Genomic DNA, 21,682 nt, shown 5'->3' with positions numbered 1-21,682 from the left:
TGATTTGTAATGACCTGAGCCGAGCTCGACCTAAGTTCAGCCCGGGTCATGGCTCGATCATAGGCTTATTTAACTTCATGCTGAAGCTCGAACCCACCCTGGTTCGACTTGGGCTCATTAACACTCAATTCTCTGAGGATTTTTAGTCTGTAGGTGGCATTTTACTATGATATTGATGATAAATAGATAAAGTTATATTATCTGGATAATTATTGTTACAAATACAGATGTTATTCGTGAGCAAGTTTTGACAAAATTGGAGTGTTAATTGTCAGTTTATTAACAATTACGATCCAGTTTGATTGATTTGTTGCAAATTCAATGCCTGTAGTGAAATGCACATGACTAGGGTTTGAAGTTGAACCCTAATTTTTAAATTGCTTACATGTTTCAGTTTAGGGTTTCCCTCTTATCTGTTTATTCTGTTTTGTTTACAAACTTCATTGTAAACGCAACTTTGAGCTGGATCTGTGACCAAATTTATCTCATTAGCATAATTACTTAATTCTCTAGGGATTAGTGTTTAGCTGGAATTTTACTATGATATTGAACATAAGTGAATAAAAGTTATATGATTAGGATGGTTATTATTACAAATACATTTGTTTTTAATGTTTTTTTTTTCTGAAAGTGAGTTATCATATTACAGATAAATAGAATTGGATTATACAAAAGCCATGCAAATGCCAAAATCTAGACTAAATTTATCAACACAAGAAGCGTTATCAACTTCCCCTAGAGCAAGGGAAGTTGAAGGTCCTTCAAGATGGAGTGAATACTTGAGTCAAGAAACGGGAACTCCAATGCCGTCTAGAACCTCCCGGAACAATGGTTCAGAAGTATCATTCCAGCTTCCTGGAGTATCACATAAGGGGTTGAACATGCAATGGGTATATCAGCTTACACAAGTTGCACAAGGATTAATGGCGAAAATCTATAGATTGAACCAAATGTTGGATTATCCGGATTCAGTTGGTCGTGTGTTTTCTGAAGCGTTTTGGAAAGCGGGCGTGTTTCCAAATTGTCCAAAGATATGTATCCTGCTTTCAAAGAAGTTTCCAGAACATCATAGTAAATTGCAGCTTGAACGTGTAAGCATAAGATTGTTTATTGGGATTTATTTGTAGTTTTCTTTTTACTGCAGGAAAAGCTAAAACTGATAATAACTCTTTTTTAGGTTGATAAGGTTGCTTTGGATGCTTTAAATGATCAAGCTGAAATTCACTTACAAAGCTTGGAACCATGGATTCAGGTTTGGAGTTTACTTCATTAATTTCCATGATTATTATGCTTATTAAACATTAATTACTTTTATTTTTAAATATCAAATTTTGTAGCTACTTCTTGATATGATGGCGTTTCGAGAACAAGCTTTGCGACTCATATTGGATCTCAGCAGCACTGTCATTACCCTGCTGGTAAGTTACTGAATATTTCTAGGTCTGTAAATAAATCGAACCCACATTAACGGGGCTTGTTCGTGTTCATTTATTTAACTTTAACTGAACAAATGAACGAACAAACATGGGCACTTAAACAAATGGATTTGATTGTTCATGCTTGTTCAAATGTATATGTTTGTGTTCATTTATGTTCACTTGTTATTATAAATGAATGGTTCACGAATATAAATGAACGGACATAATTGAAACCTACCAAAAGTGAACATAATTCCAAGTTAAAGTCCGAAATACCATGATCGTTACATCCAATAGTTCAATAGCAAACAAGATATCCAAATGAAGGTTAGTAAAATACGTAATTCAAATTGATTTTAAATTCATTAGGAATGAATATATTTGAACCGATATTAAACAATTAAACAAACGAACATAAATTAATGGATATAAACCAACGAACGAACATAAATGAACGAATTAGACACTTGTTCATGTTTGTTTGTTTAATTAAATGAAAAAAAAACTGTGTTCATGTATGTTCGTTTGTTTATCAAATGTACAAACCATGAACAAACTCCCATTGAATGGTTCAATGAACATTCAGTTTGTTTACATTATGTTTCTGCTATAATTATTAGAAATGCATATTTTGTGATAACTGCAAAATAAACAAAACACAATTTTATCATCAACCATTGAAACTATAAAAATAGATTAACTCATAAATGTTTTTATTTACCATCAACCTATAACCAAAAATATTTTGTAAAGTTGGTTTCTGATCACAATTTCTTATTATACTTTGTTTTTTAACTCTGTTTGCAGCCCCATCAGAATTCTCTTATCTTACATGGATTTATGGATCTCTTTTGTTCATTTGTCCGTGTCAATCTCTTTTCTGAGAAGGCAAGTCTATAGGCCATGTATGATGGATGTTTTTTTATTTATTTTATTTGTCATCTGGTATTGACTGAAAATTTGTTATACTGTTTGACTACAGTTGCCAAGGAAAATGTTGCTCCAAATGTACAACCTTTTCCATGCCATCTTGAGAAATGACCGAGACTGTGATTTTTATTATAGGTATCATTATTGAGAAAATGATTCTTATTGTTTAGAATCATCTAAGTATTTTCATCTGATCAGTAACTCCCCCCCTCTGTCTCTGTTTTTTCCACCTGAATTAACAGGATGGTTCAATACATAGATGCATATGATCCACCATTGAAGGGGTTGCATGAAGACCTGAGTTTTGTTAGTCCTCGCATTGGGGAGGTAACTAGTAACATAGTTAGCTTCTTGATTTAGCTTATGACTGTCTTTTAGTACTAATTTGCTGTGTGCTAAATGCTAAACCATTTATTACAGGTCTTGGAGGCTGTGGGTCCCATTATCTTTTTGTCTACAGATACACGCAAGCTTAGAAACGAGGGTTTTCTTAGTCCTTTTCATCCTAGATACCCCGACATCCTCACAAACTCTGCACATCCAATGGTACTCATTTTTTTGCATTACTTAGCACACCTTTATGAGATCATAATGATCTGCATATTATAATTACATATGGATTCACTCACACACACACACACACACGAATCTTGTGTGTGTTTCTTATCCACTTTATGTTTTGTTTTTCACAGAGAGCTCAAGATTTAGCAAATGTAACATCTTATAGGGAATGGGCACTGTTTGGCTATCTTGTCTGTCCTGATGAGCTTCTTAGAGTAACCAGCATTGATATTGCTATGGTGCCATTTCTGAACTTTTGAATGTGTTACCATTTGTTTATATTATTATCAACTATGTGTAGTTGAATTATCTAAAGTTTTTATTTTCTTGCTGTACTTCACTATCTTCTTGCTGATATTTTCTTGCGATATGTGCAGGTTGTACTGAAGGAAAATTTAGTTCTTACTTTATATAGGGATGAGGTACTCACTAAATTATATCTCGTCTTGACTCTATCTCTGTTATTTTTGAAGAAAGTAATGATTGTTTTATTCTTGTAACACAGTATATATTGTTGCATGAGGACTATCTGTTATACGTATTGCCACGAATATTAGAATCAAAGAAAATGGCAAAATCTGGGCGCACGAAGCAAAAAGAAGCGGATTTGGAATATAGTGTCGCAAAGCAAGTTGAGAAAATGATAAGGTATTAAAGAAGTTAGAAGTATAGCATGAAAATAATAATAATAGCTTGCACTCTTCTATCTGATAAAATGTAATTAATATTTATCGTTTGTATGATTATTTATTTACTGCAGTGAAGTGAATGAGCAAGCGGTTTTATCGTGTGATGCAATTCATCATGAGAGGAGAATATTATTAAAACAAGAGATTGGAAGAATGGTTCTCTTCTTTACGGACCAACCAAGTTTATTGGCTCCTAATATTCAGGTATATTCTACATACTATAATATTTTTCCATAATTCTTTTATAAAATTTTTGAACCGTTGCAACTTGCTTGCTTTACAGATGGTATTTTCTGCACTGGCGTTGGCACAAAGCGAAGTCTTATGGTACTTTCAACATGTTGGAATTAGTTCTTCAAAATCAAAGGCCAATCGTATAGTAGCAGTAGAAATAGTATGACATCATACAGCACGATATGTTCTTTTTCTTTATTTTTATGACCAGTTTAAGTAATTAACAAGCTTTCATTTTACAACTTCTTGCTGCAGAATGCAAGTGATCCCACTATAGGATTCTTGCTAGATGGAATGGACCGCCTTTGCTGTCTTGTACGCAAATATATTGCAGGTAACAATGCAAACTGTTAAATCTGTTATATGCTTGTTATTTTTTCTTGTGAGATTTACAATATTGACACTGGCAGCGGTGAGAGGATATGCTTTATCTTATCTATCATCATCAGCGGGTCGTATTCGGTTTTTGCTCAACACGCCTGGTATGGTGGCGCTTGACCTGGACTCCACTCTAAAAGGGCTTTTTCAAAGAGTGGTTGAGCATCTTGAGAATATTCCAAAACCGCAGGGTGAAAATATCTCTGCTATCACATGTGATCTGTCGGTAAGTGGTTCATTTAATCATGAAAGATTATTATATCGGTTAGTTTACATATTTTACTTACTATAAGCAGGAATTGCGTAAAGACTGGTTATCAATTTTGATGATTGTTACATCTGCACGGTCATCTATTAATATTAGACATTTGGAGAAAGCAACAGTGTCTACTGGAAAAGAAGGATTGTTATCTGAAGGAAATGCTTTATACAATTGGTCCAGGTACTATATAGTTTTAATATGGAAGTTATTTACTTAATATAATTATGCCAAATCTTATATTATGCTAATTGGATGTGCCAACTGTCAAACCAGATGTGTTGATGAACTTGAATCTCAGCTTTCGAAACACGGGAGTCTGAAAAACCTCTATTTCTACCATCAACATCTTACAACTGTATGTTTTAGCTTTCTACTTGAATAATAATAATTATATTATTATTATTATTAATGTTATTATTATTATTATTATTAATAACAATGATGACACAGGTTTTTAGAAATACCATGTTTGGACCCGAGGGGCGGCCCCAACATTGCTGTGCATGGCTCGGTGTTGCTAGTAGCTTTCCAGAATGTGCCTCCACCATTGTTCCAGAAGAGGTATTTCTACTCAGCCTAATTTATGGGAATCGGGTCAATTCAAATTTGACCCGTTAATTGGTTGAATGCAGCTAACTAGAATTGCTCGAGATGCTGTCTTATACGTCGAGTCTCTAATCGAGTCCATAATGGGAGGATTGGAAGGGCTAATCAACATCCTTGATTCTGAAGGAGGTTTTGGTTCTTTGGAGATGCAGGTTGGTTACTTCTTTACCCTTTACAAATTACAAGTTAATTATCAATTAGTATTAATTATCAAATACTCATGCGTAAGACTGACTATGAACGGTTAAATTATCAGCTTCTTCCAGAGCAGGCAGCAATTCTCATGAACATGACATCTAGACTTTCAATTCCTTCAGCAAAATCTCCAAGGGGCGTAGCCGGTTTGCAGTTGCCAGGCCATGAAAGTTATCCTGAAAATAACAATTCCATTAAAATGTAAGCCACCTCAGCATTATTTTATGTTTTCTGAGTGTCACAGTGTCACACAAGCATTCATGTATGCTATTTGTGTCTGTTTACAGGTTAGAAGCTGCAATGCAAAGGTTAACAAATCTTTGTTCAGTTTTGAATGATATGGAGCCTATTTGTGTTTTGAATCATGTATTCGTCTTGAGGGAGGTAAAATCAGTTATAACCCAAATCGTCTTATTCATTGTTAATATTAGGATTAGATTCATATATACCCTCACAAATTGAAAATTTTAATATATACCCAAGCAAAACTAACAATATCATATATACCCAACTTTAATGAACTTTACTTAACGAGAGTTCTACCCCTTTCCATTATATCGACGATAAACAATCCATATAAATCTTCGTCTCTAATCTTTTTCTACTCTCAGTGGTAAATAATCAAACAGTCAATGAGTCAAATCTGTATGCTGAACTCGAATGTATGTATGCTATAAAAGAAAACGAGAAAGTTAAATATAATATTTGAGAAAACTATTGTTTATGGGTAGAAACAAAATTAAGTTAAAAACGGGTGAAGAAATTAAGCTATAATGGGTAATAAAAAAGTGTAGTTAAAGATGGGCATATATGACATTTTAAAGTTTAAGAAACATGCTAAAATGGCCATTTTTTAGATTATTTTCAATGAATTGTATATTTGATATTTTTACTACTTTGTAAGCGCATATATGAAATTTAGTTTTGCATGGGTATGTATATGTTCCTTTATTATTACTATTATTATTATCGTTATTTTTTTTTATTATTATTATTATATGGGTCAAAATTGTTTGAAATCAGTACATGAGAGAATGCATACTCGGGAACTTCAGGAGAAGGTTACATGCAGTATTGAAATCGGATACTGATCTTCAACGACCCACAGTTCTTGAATCACTAATCCGTAGACACGTCAGCATAATCCACCTGGCAGAACAACACATCAGCATGGACCTCACACAGGGTATGCGTGAAGTCTTGTTAACCGAGTCCTTCTGTGGGCCCGTTTCATCTTTACACACATTCGATAAACCCGCTGACCAACACACGGGGTCTGCCATCGAGGCCGTGTGCAACTGGTACGTTGAAAACATAGTGAAAGACGTTTCGAGAGCCGGGATTCTCTTCGCACCGCTTCATAAATGCTTCAAAAGTACCCGGCCCGTTGGTGGTTATTTTGCAGAGGCGGTAACTGACGTTAAAGAACTACAGGCTTTTGTCCGTACCTTTGGCGGGTACGGAGTTGACCGGCTTGATCGGATGATGAAGGAACACACAGCCGCCCTTTTGAACTGCATTGACACGTCACTAAGGGCAAACCGGGAAGCATTAGAGGCGGTTTTGGGCAGCATTCACACAGGTGACCGTATAGAACGAGAAGCAAACGTAAGACAGATAATCGATGTGGAAACTGTTATTGGGTTTTGTATTCAAGCGGGTCAAGCCATTGCTTTTGACTCACTTTTAGCAGAAGCTGGTGGAGCCATGCTTGTTGATGGTGCACCGTTGATACACTCGTTGTTAACCGCGGTTACAACACATTTACCCGTTGAAATACCTGAGAAAAAGGAAATTAGGAGGATGAGACGAGTGGCTAATGGTGTTGGGGTGGCAGTTGATCATGATTCTGAGTGGGTTAGAGAAATATTGGAGGATGTTGGTGGTGCTACTGATAATTCTTGGGGGTTGCTACCTTACTTATTTGCCACTTTTATGACTTCTAGTATTTGGAATACGACTGCCTTTAACATTGATACGGGTGGTTTCAACACCAATATTCACTGTTTGGCAAGGTAAAGTGCTTTGTGAGATTCGACTAATCGATTAAATAACAATGTTAATACGTTAAAAATTTGAGGGTTTTTTATCATACTTTAATTGGCAGGTGTATTTCTGCTGTGATTGCTGGAAGTGAGCTAGTTAGAGTTGAAAGAGAGTATAGACAGAGACGGCTGTATTCAAACGGCCATGCTGGAGACACTGTAGAGCCTGAAATGCCAGATTACACGTCTGTTGAGTCAAACATAAAGTCAACCATACACCTCTTTGTCAAAATATCCGCAGGGATTGCACTTGATTCCTGGAATGAAATCGACAGGTAAAATGGGCGATTATTGTGTCAGGGCCAAAAATGTTAATTCTTTTGTGCGGGTTATAACAGGTTGGGGTGAACTTATAACCACCAAATATGATTAAACAAATTATATTATTTCAAGAATAATTTAATTTCCAATAACATGACTTAGGAAGTTTTATGCATTAACTATAGACTTTAAAGTCTTGTATACTTTCTTATGCAGGTCTCATATGGTGGCAAAGCTAATATTTTTGGACCAATTATGTGAAACCTCTCCATACCTACCACGAACGACACTTGTAATGCACGTTCCTTACGCAATCCTTCGGTCAATATACAGTCAATACTATGGAAATTCCCCTTCTAACCCTCTGGCACTTCTGAGTATATCACCACGCAGTTCGCCAGCTATCTCTGTTGGTCATGCATCACCTGCCATTAGGCATCCTTATGGTGACTCAACACCACAATCAAGCCATGATTCAGGTTACTTCAGGCCTGGATCAGCACATGGTCCAGATCAGCCCTATGATGGGCATACACGAGGTGCTGATCACAAACATAGAAATGGAAGACGGTCTGGTCCGTTGGATTATAGTTCCAGTCAAAAAGTGAAGTCTGTTGAGGGGTCGACATCTGGCAGCCGAGGGCCCAGTCCGTTGCCAAGATTTGCTGTGTCAAGATCGGGTCCCATTTCTTACAAATAGAGCGGTTATTGTAATACAAATCATGTGTGTTATTCTCGTACCAGTGTCTTACTTTGAGTGAACAAGTTAGTGAATTTGAGTTTAATCAATGAATGATACCTTTATCTTGTAAGTATAGCTGTAAACAATCCGAGCCATGTTGGGCTTGGACTCGGGCTCTTTTGTCTTAACAGGTTGAAATGTTGAGCTCAAGCTCGGCTGATAAAAAGCTTGAGCTAGCTTGCGTATTTTTTGTATTTTGTAGTTTTCACAGAACTGATGTATGTAAAATTAAAAATAATATAAAACATACACATAAATAAGAGTATATAAATTGAGCGTTAAATGAGCCATTTTTTAAACGAGTTTAGAGCTAGATTTGAACCATAAGTTTTTTAAACAACCTTAGGGGCTGTTTGTTTACATCTGAATGGAACCATTCAGATGTAAACATCTGATTCATTCAGACTTCAGACTGTTTGGTTCCAAACAGAAAAACATCTGAATGGTTAAATTAGGTCTGAATCATTCAGACTTGTTGCTGAATGGAACAGAGGTTCATTCAGAGTCATTCATATCCGAATGAACCAAACAGCCCCTTAGTTTTAACTTCACATATGTTGCGTTTATTCTAGATGATTATCGTGCTGAATAGTAGATAAGTCTTGCAGCTATCAAATTCGTAATCTAAACACAAGATGTTAAATAAAACAACACAAGTTGTTATTAAATAATCTTACTACATCATCAGTAACTTAAATTATAGTTAAACATCAACATCCAATTAAATTCAATATCTTCATCCTAACCTAAAGTCAAAAAATTGTACCTTAGAAACTACTAAACTTTTGGTACCTTTTAGAATATATTTGTGTTACCATTTATAAAATTAAGATAGTATTTTTAGGACCTAGTCACATTTGATCCAATAGTATAAAAAATCTAAACTTTAGAACACAACAGTTTAGACACCTTCTAATAACTGTATTAAGAATAAGAGTAGGTTGTTCACTTGTTGAGGTTGTATATTTTGACAAAGTTATTAGTTCACTAGTTCAACAGGAGACTTCCGTGTAGGAAAACCCCTCTTTTACATTACAGTATAAAAATATAAAAGTATAAGTAACACAGATTTTATAACATAAATTTTATAATCATGAAACACATAAAAAATAAGTAGCACCAACACCTAGGAATAACATCAAACAATATAACATACGGGTAGGACAAAACCAAAACACCAAGACTAAGGCTCTCCGTTGTGGAAAAAGAAATTAGGCGCCATGGTCCTAGTCAACCTTCCATGGCGCCGTTAAACCATAAAACACTCAACTAATCATGGCTCCTAGCCATCCCCCCCCAGCGCTATGTCAACAACGAACGTCATCCTCTCTTGATGGAGGGATTCACACCAAACTCACCAATCATATTTAAACACTCACACTTATTTTCTTTTTATTTTTTTCCTTATATTTTATATATTAGTTGAACATAGTTAACCCACAACACGTTAGTTATATTAAACTCCATTGTTGACGTGGTGCGATAACTAGTTCTTGCTAGTTATCCCACAACACATAACCTAAGCTAGGAGTCTAAGACAAATCTATACGGCCCATGAGATTTTTAACCTTTATCTAGTTGTCTTCAAGAACTCACATCATCGATAAAACATCTATTCACTAATAAAAAAAAAACCTTTGATGCCTTATCATAATTTTTATGTTTATCCTTTCTATGACTATAATTATTCATTTGCTGCCTATTAGGAGCTAAGAAAAGATTATAGAAACGATATGTCATTTTCATGTACTGGTATTGGAGTATCTCTAACACCTAAATTAGATAATTTAGTTAAATCTTCACTTAGATCACGTTGACACATAAGAACTCTAGATTATCGCCCTAATCAGAAAAAACAAATAAAATAAAGTTAAATTTCATTGAGATCATCGACCAACAAGAATTTTAGATTATCATCTTAATCAATAAGTAGATACAATATTAAGTTAAACGGTCTTGTGAAACACCTGGACACGACTTCTTGAAAATAACATCAGGTGATATAAAGAAACACGTGCGAATGTTACAACAGTCTCTAAATAGGAAACGCATATAACAAAATTCAGATTGTTTTATTTCTTTTCGTGTCACAATCTAATGTAATAATTGTGACTCGTTTTAACCTAGCACGTTTTTTCCGGATATAAAAGAAATATAATATTATAAAAAATGAATAGGCATATAATTCAACCATGATCCACTCACTAACCACCACACAATAAAAAAAAAGTCACAAATTTGAGACTAGTTTATGAACATAATTCATGATTTGACAAGAGAAACATAATTTCCCTAATCAATCACCACAAAAATCAACAAAAATAGTAACAATTAGGTCCAAAACACACCCATAATAGTGCACAAACACCACAATAGCATAAGAAGTCAAAACAGCCATTGATGACTTTATCCACCACCCATGAAGTTATGTTTTGTTGGTTAGTGGCCATCCATCCAGCTACTTAGCATCTTCCTAAATTCTATCCATATCTGGGCCCCAAACCTTTGGAACCCAAACAAAGTCACATGTTATTGTTACCTAATCTTTTAGTCAATTGGTTTCAACCTTTATCACTAACCCAACAACCCCCCACATGCCTTCACCTTTTCCTTTGTCTACATGATGACAAAACACATGTTACTATTACATAATAATAATAATAATAATAATAATAATAATAATAATCCAAACACACAAAAACTAGCCACCAATAATTCATATAATCCACCACAATATAATTACACAAGTATTCATTTTGGTCACAAGAAACATGAAAAACACGAGTGCATAGAAAGAGTTTTGTAATTATAACAAGCATCATTTCAAATATAACAACTAACTTCATACTATAATACTATTGGATCATGATGATGATTATGATGATAATGATAATGGTAAGGGTAATGGTAATGGTAATGACTTCAGAGGTACCACAAGGACATATCCGGGGTCGGGTTTGGGTTTGACTCGCCGGAAAAGTCCACACCTCCTAGATTGAACGGGGACTGCGACACGAATCTGAAATCCAAATTATTGTTTGCGTCGAATGTAGGGTTGTATGTTGTTTTGTTGTCAAACTGAAAACCTGTTGGCATAAACGTTGACTGAGCGGAACTCATGTTTGACTCGACCACACCTTGACTAAAAAAGTCATCATCGAGCTGGATCGGGAACTTTTGCTTCTGAAGGTCAGCGATAACGTCGAGATTCGTGGGATTGAGATTTCGGTTGGTGTTTTGGTGATTAGTGTCGTAAAACGACATGAGGTCAGAAATAGCACGTTGACCATCGCCTGGAAGTCCAAACTGTGAAGTGGCACTAAATGCAGCTGCAACATCCGGGTTAATGGGTTGACCCGTGCTTATTTTGGGTTGACCAAATGACGGCAGAGTGAACACGGGTTCTTTCATTTGGAAGCTTAGAGTGGACCCACGAGGCGGGTTATGATTCGGGTTAGGCGAAGGGCGATACTGACAATTCATCTGATGATTGTTTCTTGACACTCGGTCAGTAAACCCGAGACGCGTGTCACTATACGGACATTGAGAAAACTCACATGTGTAATTCTTTGGTGGCTGCTGGTCATCAGATACTTGCTTCCTTTTCTGAACCACAAAGTTTTCCGGGCTCGGGATTTCAACAAGCTCACCTTTGACTTGACCAAGTTGACCCAGTTGCGGGCCCATCATCCCGAGGTTGTAAATATTAGTAACCTCAACGGGCTGCGATTTGCACTCTTCCACTTCTATGGGCTGATCATCTTCCACACCCTCCACATCATAATCACTAGCGTCGGCAACATAAAACGAACCGGATCCAGACCCGGGCCCGGTCCTGGGCCCGCCTGCTATAGCTTCTTCCTGGTTGATAATAGCAAGCCAAGTGGCGCTTTCTTTAGCCGTCATTTTATCTTGCAAACATTTAGATTGTCTAACAAGCTTCCGAATCTTTGCAATATCAGGCGACATATGCTTAATCACAGCAGTTAAAACCCCAACTTTCCACGCCTTTTTGAGATCATGCGGTTTCTTATATGGTGGGGTCCCGTTTTCCTTCGGTAACCCGAGCTGTGACCACCATTCTTCATTCCCAGTGGGCCACCACGGTGGTGCCACACCCTTCTCCAACGGGAACCGCCTCTGTGGTGGGTCACAATGCTGCATCAAAGCAGACAATAACGACCCGAGAGTCGTGTCTTGAAGCTCTTGCAACGTGTGCGGGGTGGAAACCGGTGTCAAACTATCATCGTCCTTCCCGGGAATCGAGTGATCCGCTTGGTATTTCGAAATTGCAGCGGGCCCGTTTCGGTCAAACCTGACCTTTTCCTTCCACCAGGCCCGGAGGTTATCAGACGCCCCGCTAACGGGCTTCCCGTTTTCCGGAATGATCCCATAAACAAACCCTTGAGCCTTGCAAACTTCCATCATCTTGAGCATGTATTTCAAGATCCCATCTTGGGCCCGAGACATTTTCTTTCGTCTCGCTTGTTCTTGAGACTGACGTTGCTTAGTGGTATCAATCCCGTCTTTTCCCTTATTCTGATCTTTTAACCGCCTTAACAGCATACGATCTCGCCACATCCTTCGTTCCAGCTCATCAACATCCATTTCTTCATCACTGTAATCTTCCTCCACGGGCTCGGGTTCAGGAGCGCGTTGTTGTTCTCCCTCACAGTTATTAGCACCCGAAAGGAGATCAAGATTCCCATAAAACCCCATCTCTTCAAAGATCCCCATAAATCACAAATCAAGAAAGTATTCCGATTCGATAAACTTAAACTTAAATACCACTTTAATCACTCACACCGTCACACGGTCACATAAATCGTAGATCGATTATATCTTTTACCCTGCAAGAAATCCAAAATCATATCATTCATCTAATAACACAAGATCAGTTAAAAACATAAAAATCATATCTAAGCTAGGCTTCTTATGCTCAAAAGTTTCAATTTTTAACACTAATACTATAGCTTTAACAACAACAGATTAATAATATACATACACAAAGAAAATACATCCAATTTGACCTTAAAGATTCCTTTTATTATATAATTTTTAAAAACAAACATACATATAATCCCAATCATAACAGATTTCAGTTTCATAGATCTAATCAAAAAGTATAACAATAATCAATCCATCAAAACAATTACAACTTCAATTAATAATCATCATAAAGGGTTGATTCACAATCAATCCAAAAAACCCACCTTTAATCAAATTAAAACAAACCCAGATCGAAATAGGCATAGATCGAATAGCAGCAACGAAACCCAGATCGAAATCAGAAAATTATGGAAAACCATGAAAAGGGTTTTGAGTTTGATGGAAAACTGAAGTGGGTTTTGAATAAAGATTGAAAATAATGAATAAAAGATGAGTGAAGAAATGAAGTCTTACCAGAATGAAGAATACTGAAGAAGATTATTATGGGCATCTGAAAGAAAAATGAAAGAAAGTCGTCTTCGGCTGCTTTTGTGGAGGCTGGAAGAGAAGAGAGAGAATTAATGAATTAATGGGGGTATCGTATTGCCACAAATAAGGTAAGTACACGTATTATTAGTCGTCTTTTTACTTTTAGGAGCACAGCTATACAATTACAAATATCTTTAAAGTTACTTTATAAGTTATAACAAAGAAAGTGTATTTATGTAAAAACTAAAAGCAAATTGAATTAATTGATTCTAAAAGCTTTTAAGTAAAATGTGTTTTATTTCGGAATATAAGTAATCTTTTTATTGAATATATTCCCAATTTGGGTTTTTTTTATTTATTATTTTGGTCTAATATGGCGGCTAACTGTCTGATTTATTGATGACTGTTACGTTAGATACGTGTTTGATGTATCAGAGTGATTAGTATGGTCTTACCGTTTGCGGTGGAATATGTTCAAATAGTGCATGCTGGCATCTTAAATAATGACTCACAGCTTGGACATGTAAGTAACAACGTGTAACGGTGAAGCTAATTTAATGACGTGGCTTTATAAAAGCAAGTGATTTTGCAAGTGTTAACATGTTTGTGAAAATTGTTAACTCATATGATGACTGTTTTATATGTATACAAAAGTAAATAAGTTTTTGATCACTAATACCATAACGTATGATTTGGTATGGTTATCGATTTAACTAAAATCTACATACCACGTGTAGACTCCAATATGATATTTATTCATTCTAGTGGCTCATTTTAGTACTTGAACACACCTTAGGATATGATTTATGTTGTAACGTAGTTTTATAATGAGATATTGGTTTTTAATACTCCCAATTTCTACTCATTGGTAGATAACACTCCCAATTAATGATTTGTTTCCCACCACTCCTAACTTTCACCCTATTTGTTTCTAGCACTCCTGAACTTAACGGAGCTTAACTCCGTTAATTTTTTTGCAGACATGGCATTTATTTAATGATGTGTATGTTTAGGTGGCAATTCTTTTATGACGTGGCTAATTTTTTTTTTCTAATCTTCAATTTACTCTCTCTCTCTCTCATAGCTCATCCCTGCCATATCGATTTCGATTTCCAGATTTATTCCACAGTCCATAATGTTGCTAGCAACACCGATTTCATGAAATTAATACAAATTAAAAAGCTTTCAACGGTATTGATTTTAAAACTATGCCGGAGAGATTATTGTGTCATCATCTTCGTCATCGATTGAAGATAATGACTGTACATTCGCTAAGAAAAAGAGATCGGAAGAAGAAACAAACCCTAAACCTTTGGTTTCCGTTGGTCAGATTAGATCTCAGGCCGCCGGACGATGTGTAGCTCCGACGACCACGAGTTCTGTTGTCGTTTCCCCAAACATAGCTACAATGTTTGGCTCACAAAAATAGCATAAAGCACATCCAGAACGAAGATCTGTATATCGAAGCTTTTCCGGCAACGTGCCACTCGGATTCAGCCATAAACATTACAAATCATTATGACGAAACGTGGCGCCGGAATTTACATGGCGGGCATGGACGGTTGGTGAGGAAGAACGACAACAAGTATGTGGGCATCTGGAGAATAATAATCAGTACAGTGGGGGATTGGGAAACTGGTATGGAGGTGGGTGGTGGTGGTGGTTTTGTATGGGGTCTGGGTTTGATGGAGGAGAAAATGCCAAGTCATCTCAGAAATGCCACATAAGTAAAAACATGACATGTCATCAATAAAACTAAAGGAGTTAGGGTCCGTTAAGTTCGGGAGTGACGAAAGAAAATAAGTTATAAGTTGAGAGTGGTGGGAGACAAATCGTTAATTGGGAGTGTTATCTACCAATGAGTGAAAATTTGGAGTATTAAAAACCAATATTCCTTGTATAATCAACCTATTTATCACGCTTAACCCAAAACGACATGTCAACAATATTGACCCCCTTACATTAGCTAAGCCTTTTGCTTAACCAAGATTCCAAATACATCCATTATATCAACAAATTTTAACTAGATTCCTTAAGCTTCCAAAGCAATGTGTAACACATCTTAATTTGAGTTATGATCTATGATATACGACTAAGAGTCCTAATAACGATTATGTGTTTGACATATTAAAGTAATCGATATAGTTCTTATTGTTTCAGGTGGCATCCACCGCTAACGTATGTCATAATAGTGCATGCTGGCATCTTAAACCACGGCTCGCAATTAAGACGTACACGTAAGTAACAACATGTAGCGATTCATAAACTTTAATGACATAACTTCATAAAAGCACCTTTACATGTGTCCTATTTGTGAAACTCTGGTTACTCACATGATGATCATAACACATGATTGGATATGATTAGTAAGTTAACCAAAATCTACACACTGTATATGAAGTTGTATATATTTATCCAATCCATTCTTATGAGTCATTTCAGTACTTGAAAACACTCTAGGCCCCTTTCATTGGCCCCTTAACATGGCTAGTCTAAAGCAATATCACAACATGGACCCCTTTCACTACCAAAACCACTTGCTTAGCCTACATTTCAAATTCATCCATTATATCAACTCATATACTGACAGATTCTTCAAGTTTTTTATTTAACAGGTAACAAATCTTAATTAAGTTACAACTGATTTATACGATTCAACTTAATGTAAGTTACAACTGATGTAGGCACTATATAAACCGTATTCACAACTTATACAACTCGTGCTGGCATTCTCCAAAAATGCCAATGTTTGATGAAAGCCGACTATTCGACTCATATTCACATAAAGCTTTCCAAACTATATACAATAATACAAATAAACATATTTAATATATCAAAACGTTCATATATATATATATATTACATGTTATGGTCTCGTTGATCTAAGTTCATGGTTTAACCGGCCAACACCATATCCAAGTGAAATGCTTTGCTTTGATCCCAAATATAACACATCATTTAACAACAATGCGCGCAAACAATCTACTACACATACGCCTATATATATCTATATGATTTCAGGTGTGATTCATCCCTTTTTAACCTAACCCCATTTTTTTGTATGAATCCTATATATGAGACTAAGTAACACGTAAACGTCACGAGTTTTCCTTGTTGGGAAAAATACTTCTTAAACCTTTAAAACACTTAACAAAAATTTTAACTTTCTTACTATTTTAATTGCTCTTATGTTCTTAGTTGTTTCTCTTCTTTGGTCAATGCTCATACATATCATACTGAAGCATACTTGGAAGTAAACAAGAGAACTTTAGACCTTTACCATCAAAATGTGGTCATAAATGGGGTATTGAAGTAGTCATGTACTTAACCATTAATAATCATAGTATCGAGGGTATTTATGTGTTACGTCAAACTTAGTTCCTGGTTAAATTTGGCATCACATCTAAGTTGGTACCAAATCTTACCCTAGTCAGAAACTCGCAATTACAATGTGAGCAACTCAAACGAACATGTATAACAGTTGTTCTATTTCTTGTAGTAACTCAAAATCGGTCACGCAGACAATCCAATCCACATATTATATATGTTTCTTCATGGTGATATTAAGGAAATTGTTTATTAAAAGCAACATCCCAGTTTTACTACCTACAACAATCATGTTAGTGTTTTTCGGCTTTACAGCTCTTTCTATGACCTCTAGCGCAGCCCCATGGCATGGTTTCAAAGCATTTCCAAAGCCCTTTATACATTTTATCTCATGGCATCCACGACATGTTTACTATTTATTTATAAACCGGCAAAAACCCTCTTATACATTATTGTTTATGTTTCACATTATCGTCACCGAGAGCTACATTATATTTGTTATCAACTTAGGCACTACTTTGGGATGTTAAGATTGTTCCTCATGGCTCTTCACTTAATGAAATTTTTGCGAACTATTTATATCGGCATTGATCATATTTTGTCCATATCTTACAAACTCATTGCCAACTAATATCGTTGTCTTCTTAGATCTTTCCACTTCCTTAGCTCGCAGGACATACCAGACTATAGCCATGTAACTTTCTGTAATGATCATAATGATCTTAAAAACCGACTATTAAACACACCTCAAATTTTTTTTGAACAATCAGCCATTAAGCACACCTCAAATAATAGTTTGAGATAGATAAGAAATGCCATATTTTGGTTTAAGCAAGAATATATAAAAGTGAATTATTATTACTAAGCTTGATTAGTTCAGTTCAATTTGATGGCATATTATGAATTTATGATATAACTGATGTTTCCGTAATTGGTCATCAAACTCTTTTTAACATGGTCATTTGAATCACTAACGGATCACTGGCTCATCCGATTATCGTCATTCCATCCTTAGAAGGAAACCAACCATATATGAAAAACCCTTTATTTTTTTTTACAAGCGACACTTAAACCCAAGAACTTCCCATTTTTACAATACAGCTTTTGGGTGCCTTACCTCAAATACTTAAACCGGAGATAATTGACAATTGGTTATCCAAGTAGTTGTAAAAACGTTAGTATAACGGTTTGACCTCATATTAACAATAATTTTAGTAAAATAAAAGGAGCAAGATTTGATTTGATTTGGTTCTAATTTTTATTTATAAAGTCAAATGCATGCACCATTGACCTCATATTTCTCCGAGGAGTATTTTTAATAATTTAAAAGGAAAATTAGAGTCATATTTGATTCAAGGGGCATGTACTCATGATCATTAAAGGGTATTAAATTTTAGTCTTGTAGTTAAAAGATAATAATCAACTTAAAAGGTAGTATTTAATTTTCTTGATTATCTGCCAATTTATAGAAAATAACTTATCAATAGCTGCATCAACCAATTGAATATTTTTCTATATTTAACTCATCTAAGTAATTAATATTTTTTTAACGACTAATAAATAAAGTCCGGCTATCCATGGAGCGAAGGATAGTTACGGCCAGGGGTGGGCCCGACCCTCCGTATTTTGCACAGTATTGTAAATTTACCTGTTTTTGTACGAAATTTTGTACAAGTAATGTAAATTGACTCGTTTCGTCCGAAAATTTGAGCCGGGTCCCCTCCATTTATGATTTCTTTTATACGTATCCCCCCCTCAACGACATTTTTGTTCAAGCTTCGTCACTGCGGCTATCGAAGGGTAACCCAATGACAAAAGGTGACCTCATACGCCGGCGATCGTAGACAATGCTGGGTAGCCCAAGCCCAACATATGCGATCGCAGACCATGCTGGGTAGAAGCCCAACATATCCTATTCTAAGAAAAAAACGGTGACCTCATACGCCCGCGATCGCAGACAATGCTGGGTAGCTCAAGCCCAACATATCCTATTCTAAGAAAAAACATATCGCCCGAAGGTCTACTGTAGTAAATCCAAATTAGAATCGGATCCAAACTTGAAAACTCGTTACACTTGAATATAAACAATAAAAGGTATAATCTTTGACATAAAATAAGCTACTTATAGTTTTCCCTAATATAAAAAGGGGAATGCATACAATGATTGTAAACACTTAACAGATAATCAAATGCTTTTCTATAGTTGGTTGGTCATTTTCCCATATAAAAAGAAAAAAAAATAAGGTCACACTTTGACTTGAACATTTTAAGTTATAAATCTAAATGATTGACATACGTGTTGGACTCGATTAAAGTTGTTTCATATTAGAAATTGGTACAAGTTATGATCATGGGTGGTTACCAAAATGTTTGAACTTAATCTCAACAAATCCCTTTTTAAAAAGTAAATTAAGTATTTTATTTTCATATATTTTCTCAATTCCTCTATTGTAAGTGAAGTTATACTGGATACATAATTTTGTTTTTATTTTTATTAAGTAATAAATGATTAAATTAAACAAATTAAAATACTTATCGGTTGCCATTGGTCATATAGATTTTTATGGGTGTCTAGATCAAAATACTTTGGCATTGTTAGAGACCTGATTATATTTATAATATTGTAGAAAAAAAAAAGAAAAAATTGTTGGTGTTGGTCGACTCAAGTCTAACTCAAGGTCTTTCTTTTATCTTTGATACAACTATTTCTTGGAAATGGAATTGGAACCGGGCACTAAGCACTAAAACTGAATTGTAAGAATCGTAGGAATGTCTTAGTATTTTGAACCAAGCACAGATTACGAACTTAGTAGATAATGGTGAGGTCCCTTCTCATGCCCACTAACAATGTAGCAAGCAATAAAATCTTAAAATGGAATAAGTGGATGCTAGAAAGGTAAATATTTTGGTTGGAGAGTAGTGATGGCCAAAAACTAAGGAGGCATAGCAAAGAGATATAAATGTTTACGCGGCATGCGTCCTTTGTGGTGAAACAACCGAAACAGTAGTACATTTATTCACTTAATGTTATTGGCGAATGTGATGTATCTACTGGATGTCCACAATCACAGTCACGAGAATGAGATAACAAAGAAGGTATTCCAGATAATCACACTCACTACCTATTGGTGTATTTAAAGTATAAAAGATGATATGGTATTTGTAGCACGGAAATTTGACACTGTGGATACGTTATCCTGACATATGTTCTGGATCAGTTATTCTTAACATGTGTTCCAGATTCTGTCAGGATCAAAGATACTTAGTACTTGTTATATACTAACGGTTGTTCTCTTTATATATCAATATATTATTTAATAGGTATAACGGCTGGAGACGTGGTCTATCCTATTATTTCGCCCTCCAAGTGGTCTAGCACGTGGTCAAAGTGGATGCAACGTTTTAGTGGAATAGTGGCGGATTTTTAGGAGTTCTAGTTGGCTTATCTCTTGTATAAAATGAGCTATTGATCGGCTTAGAAAACATACACTTTACACAGTATAATTCGCAGAGATTACTTCAGCTATTATTGCTCACACTTAGCTATATTTGTAATCACCGATCATTAGCTCCACCATTGTAACACTTTTTCTTGATTAATATAGTGGTGATCGACAATTGTCATCACTCGAAGTTTTTGTGCCGACGATCCTAATTGATCAAGGGCTTTTCCTCGTAACAAATCTATGTGTTCATACCTATTTTTGCTATATATTCATCGTTATTATACAAGCACTCTACCTCGCAACTTCAGATTTGGTTACATTATCCTTAAACCGATTTTCGACCAAAACAATTTGGCGCCCACCGTGGGGCAAGTGGTGCTTTAATCCAGAAGATTTATCATCAATTTTCAACCTTTTCAACCCACACTATTACCAATGGCCTCTCAACAAACCTCTGCTTCAACCACCATGCCTTCATCACTTTCTCTCTCATCAAAAAAACCTCATTGCCAATGCCTCCTCCACCCGTGGGAGTACAGAGGACCAACGCTGCTGGGAGCAAGATGCAAACCCCAGTCTTCCAATTCTCCAAGTCTTATGCTGCCACTTCTGTGGTAACTTCTAACAATGATGTTTCTGCTATGTTTTCACAGGTTAAGGCGTACATGGAACAGCAGAACAAAACCAACCAGAGGATCCTACGTGAAATTGAAGATCTCAAGAAGACAAAGAGGCCAGTGGAGGATCAGACTCCATTGATTCCTAGGATGCTGGATTTCACCACTCTAGGATCCGTGGCTCAACATGCTCAAGGATCCTCCGTCCTTAAAAAAGGATCATCAATCTTCCAACTAGGATCCTCTATCCTTAAACCATGATCCATGGGACAGCACACTCAAGGATCCTCGATCTTTCAGCAAGGATCATCCATCCTTCAGCCAGGATCCCTAGGTCAGCACACTCAAGGATCCTCGATCCTTAAGCAAGGATCATCCATCTTTCAACCAGTATCCATGGGTCAGCACACTCAAGGATCCTCGATCTTTCAGCAAGGATCATCCATCCTTCAGTCAGGATCCTCTGGATTGTTTCATCAAGGATCCTTCAACTATCAGCCTCAAGGATCCTTCATGCAGAGTCAAGGATCCTCGGGACTTCAACATCAAAGAT

General features: G+C 35.9%; 1 protein-coding gene and 1 pseudogene across 3 annotated transcripts; one reads left to right on the top strand and one right to left on the bottom strand.

Moving 5' to 3' along the window:
• Nucleotides 1–653: 653 nt before the first annotated feature.
• On the top strand, nucleotides 654–8,646 carry LOC143590873 (protein NAP1-like). Of its 2 annotated transcripts, XM_077071223.1 has the most exons (23): nucleotides 654–1,091; nucleotides 1,178–1,252; nucleotides 1,338–1,418; nucleotides 2,226–2,306; nucleotides 2,401–2,483; nucleotides 2,591–2,675; nucleotides 2,769–2,894; nucleotides 3,041–3,148; nucleotides 3,287–3,331; nucleotides 3,415–3,557; nucleotides 3,670–3,802; nucleotides 3,882–3,992; nucleotides 4,088–4,166; nucleotides 4,243–4,436; nucleotides 4,507–4,652; nucleotides 4,746–4,827; nucleotides 4,923–5,033; nucleotides 5,105–5,230; nucleotides 5,335–5,474; nucleotides 5,561–5,657; nucleotides 6,297–7,288; nucleotides 7,381–7,593; nucleotides 7,796–8,646. In XM_077071223.1, exons 1-23 carry the CDS (start codon nucleotides 678–680, stop codon nucleotides 8,277–8,279), a joined length of 4,149 nt encoding a protein of 1,382 aa, XP_076927338.1. In that variant the 5' UTR covers nucleotides 654–677; the 3' UTR covers nucleotides 8,280–8,646. The 2 variants fall into 2 exon arrangements, with proteins under 2 accessions (XP_076927338.1, XP_076927337.1); XM_077071222.1 differs by lacking the exons at nucleotides 654–1,091; nucleotides 1,178–1,252; nucleotides 1,338–1,418 and having other exon boundaries at nucleotides 2,295–2,323; nucleotides 7,796–8,644.
• Nucleotides 8,647–11,014: 2,368 nt separating this feature from the next.
• Nucleotides 11,015–13,736, bottom strand: LOC143590874 (ETHYLENE INSENSITIVE 3-like 1 protein pseudogene; annotated as a pseudogene). Its single transcript, XR_013145565.1, has 2 exons — nucleotides 13,535–13,736; nucleotides 11,015–13,171 (listed from the first exon to the last, which is right to left on the bottom strand). The product of XR_013145565.1 is annotated as an ETHYLENE INSENSITIVE 3-like 1 protein pseudogene (transcript).
• Nucleotides 13,737–21,682: the final 7,946 nt, after the last annotated feature.

The sequence above is a fragment of the Bidens hawaiensis genome, unplaced genomic scaffold (assembly GCF_021521415.1).
Source record: "Bidens hawaiensis isolate Kalapana, Puna unplaced genomic scaffold, B.hawaiensis_p1.1 tig00039030_1, whole genome shotgun sequence".
NCBI classification, from domain to species: Eukaryota; Viridiplantae; Streptophyta; class Magnoliopsida; order Asterales; family Asteraceae; genus Bidens; species Bidens hawaiensis.
The sequence above is the reverse complement of the archived record's forward strand: the minus strand, read 5'-3'. Positions and strand labels throughout refer to the sequence as shown.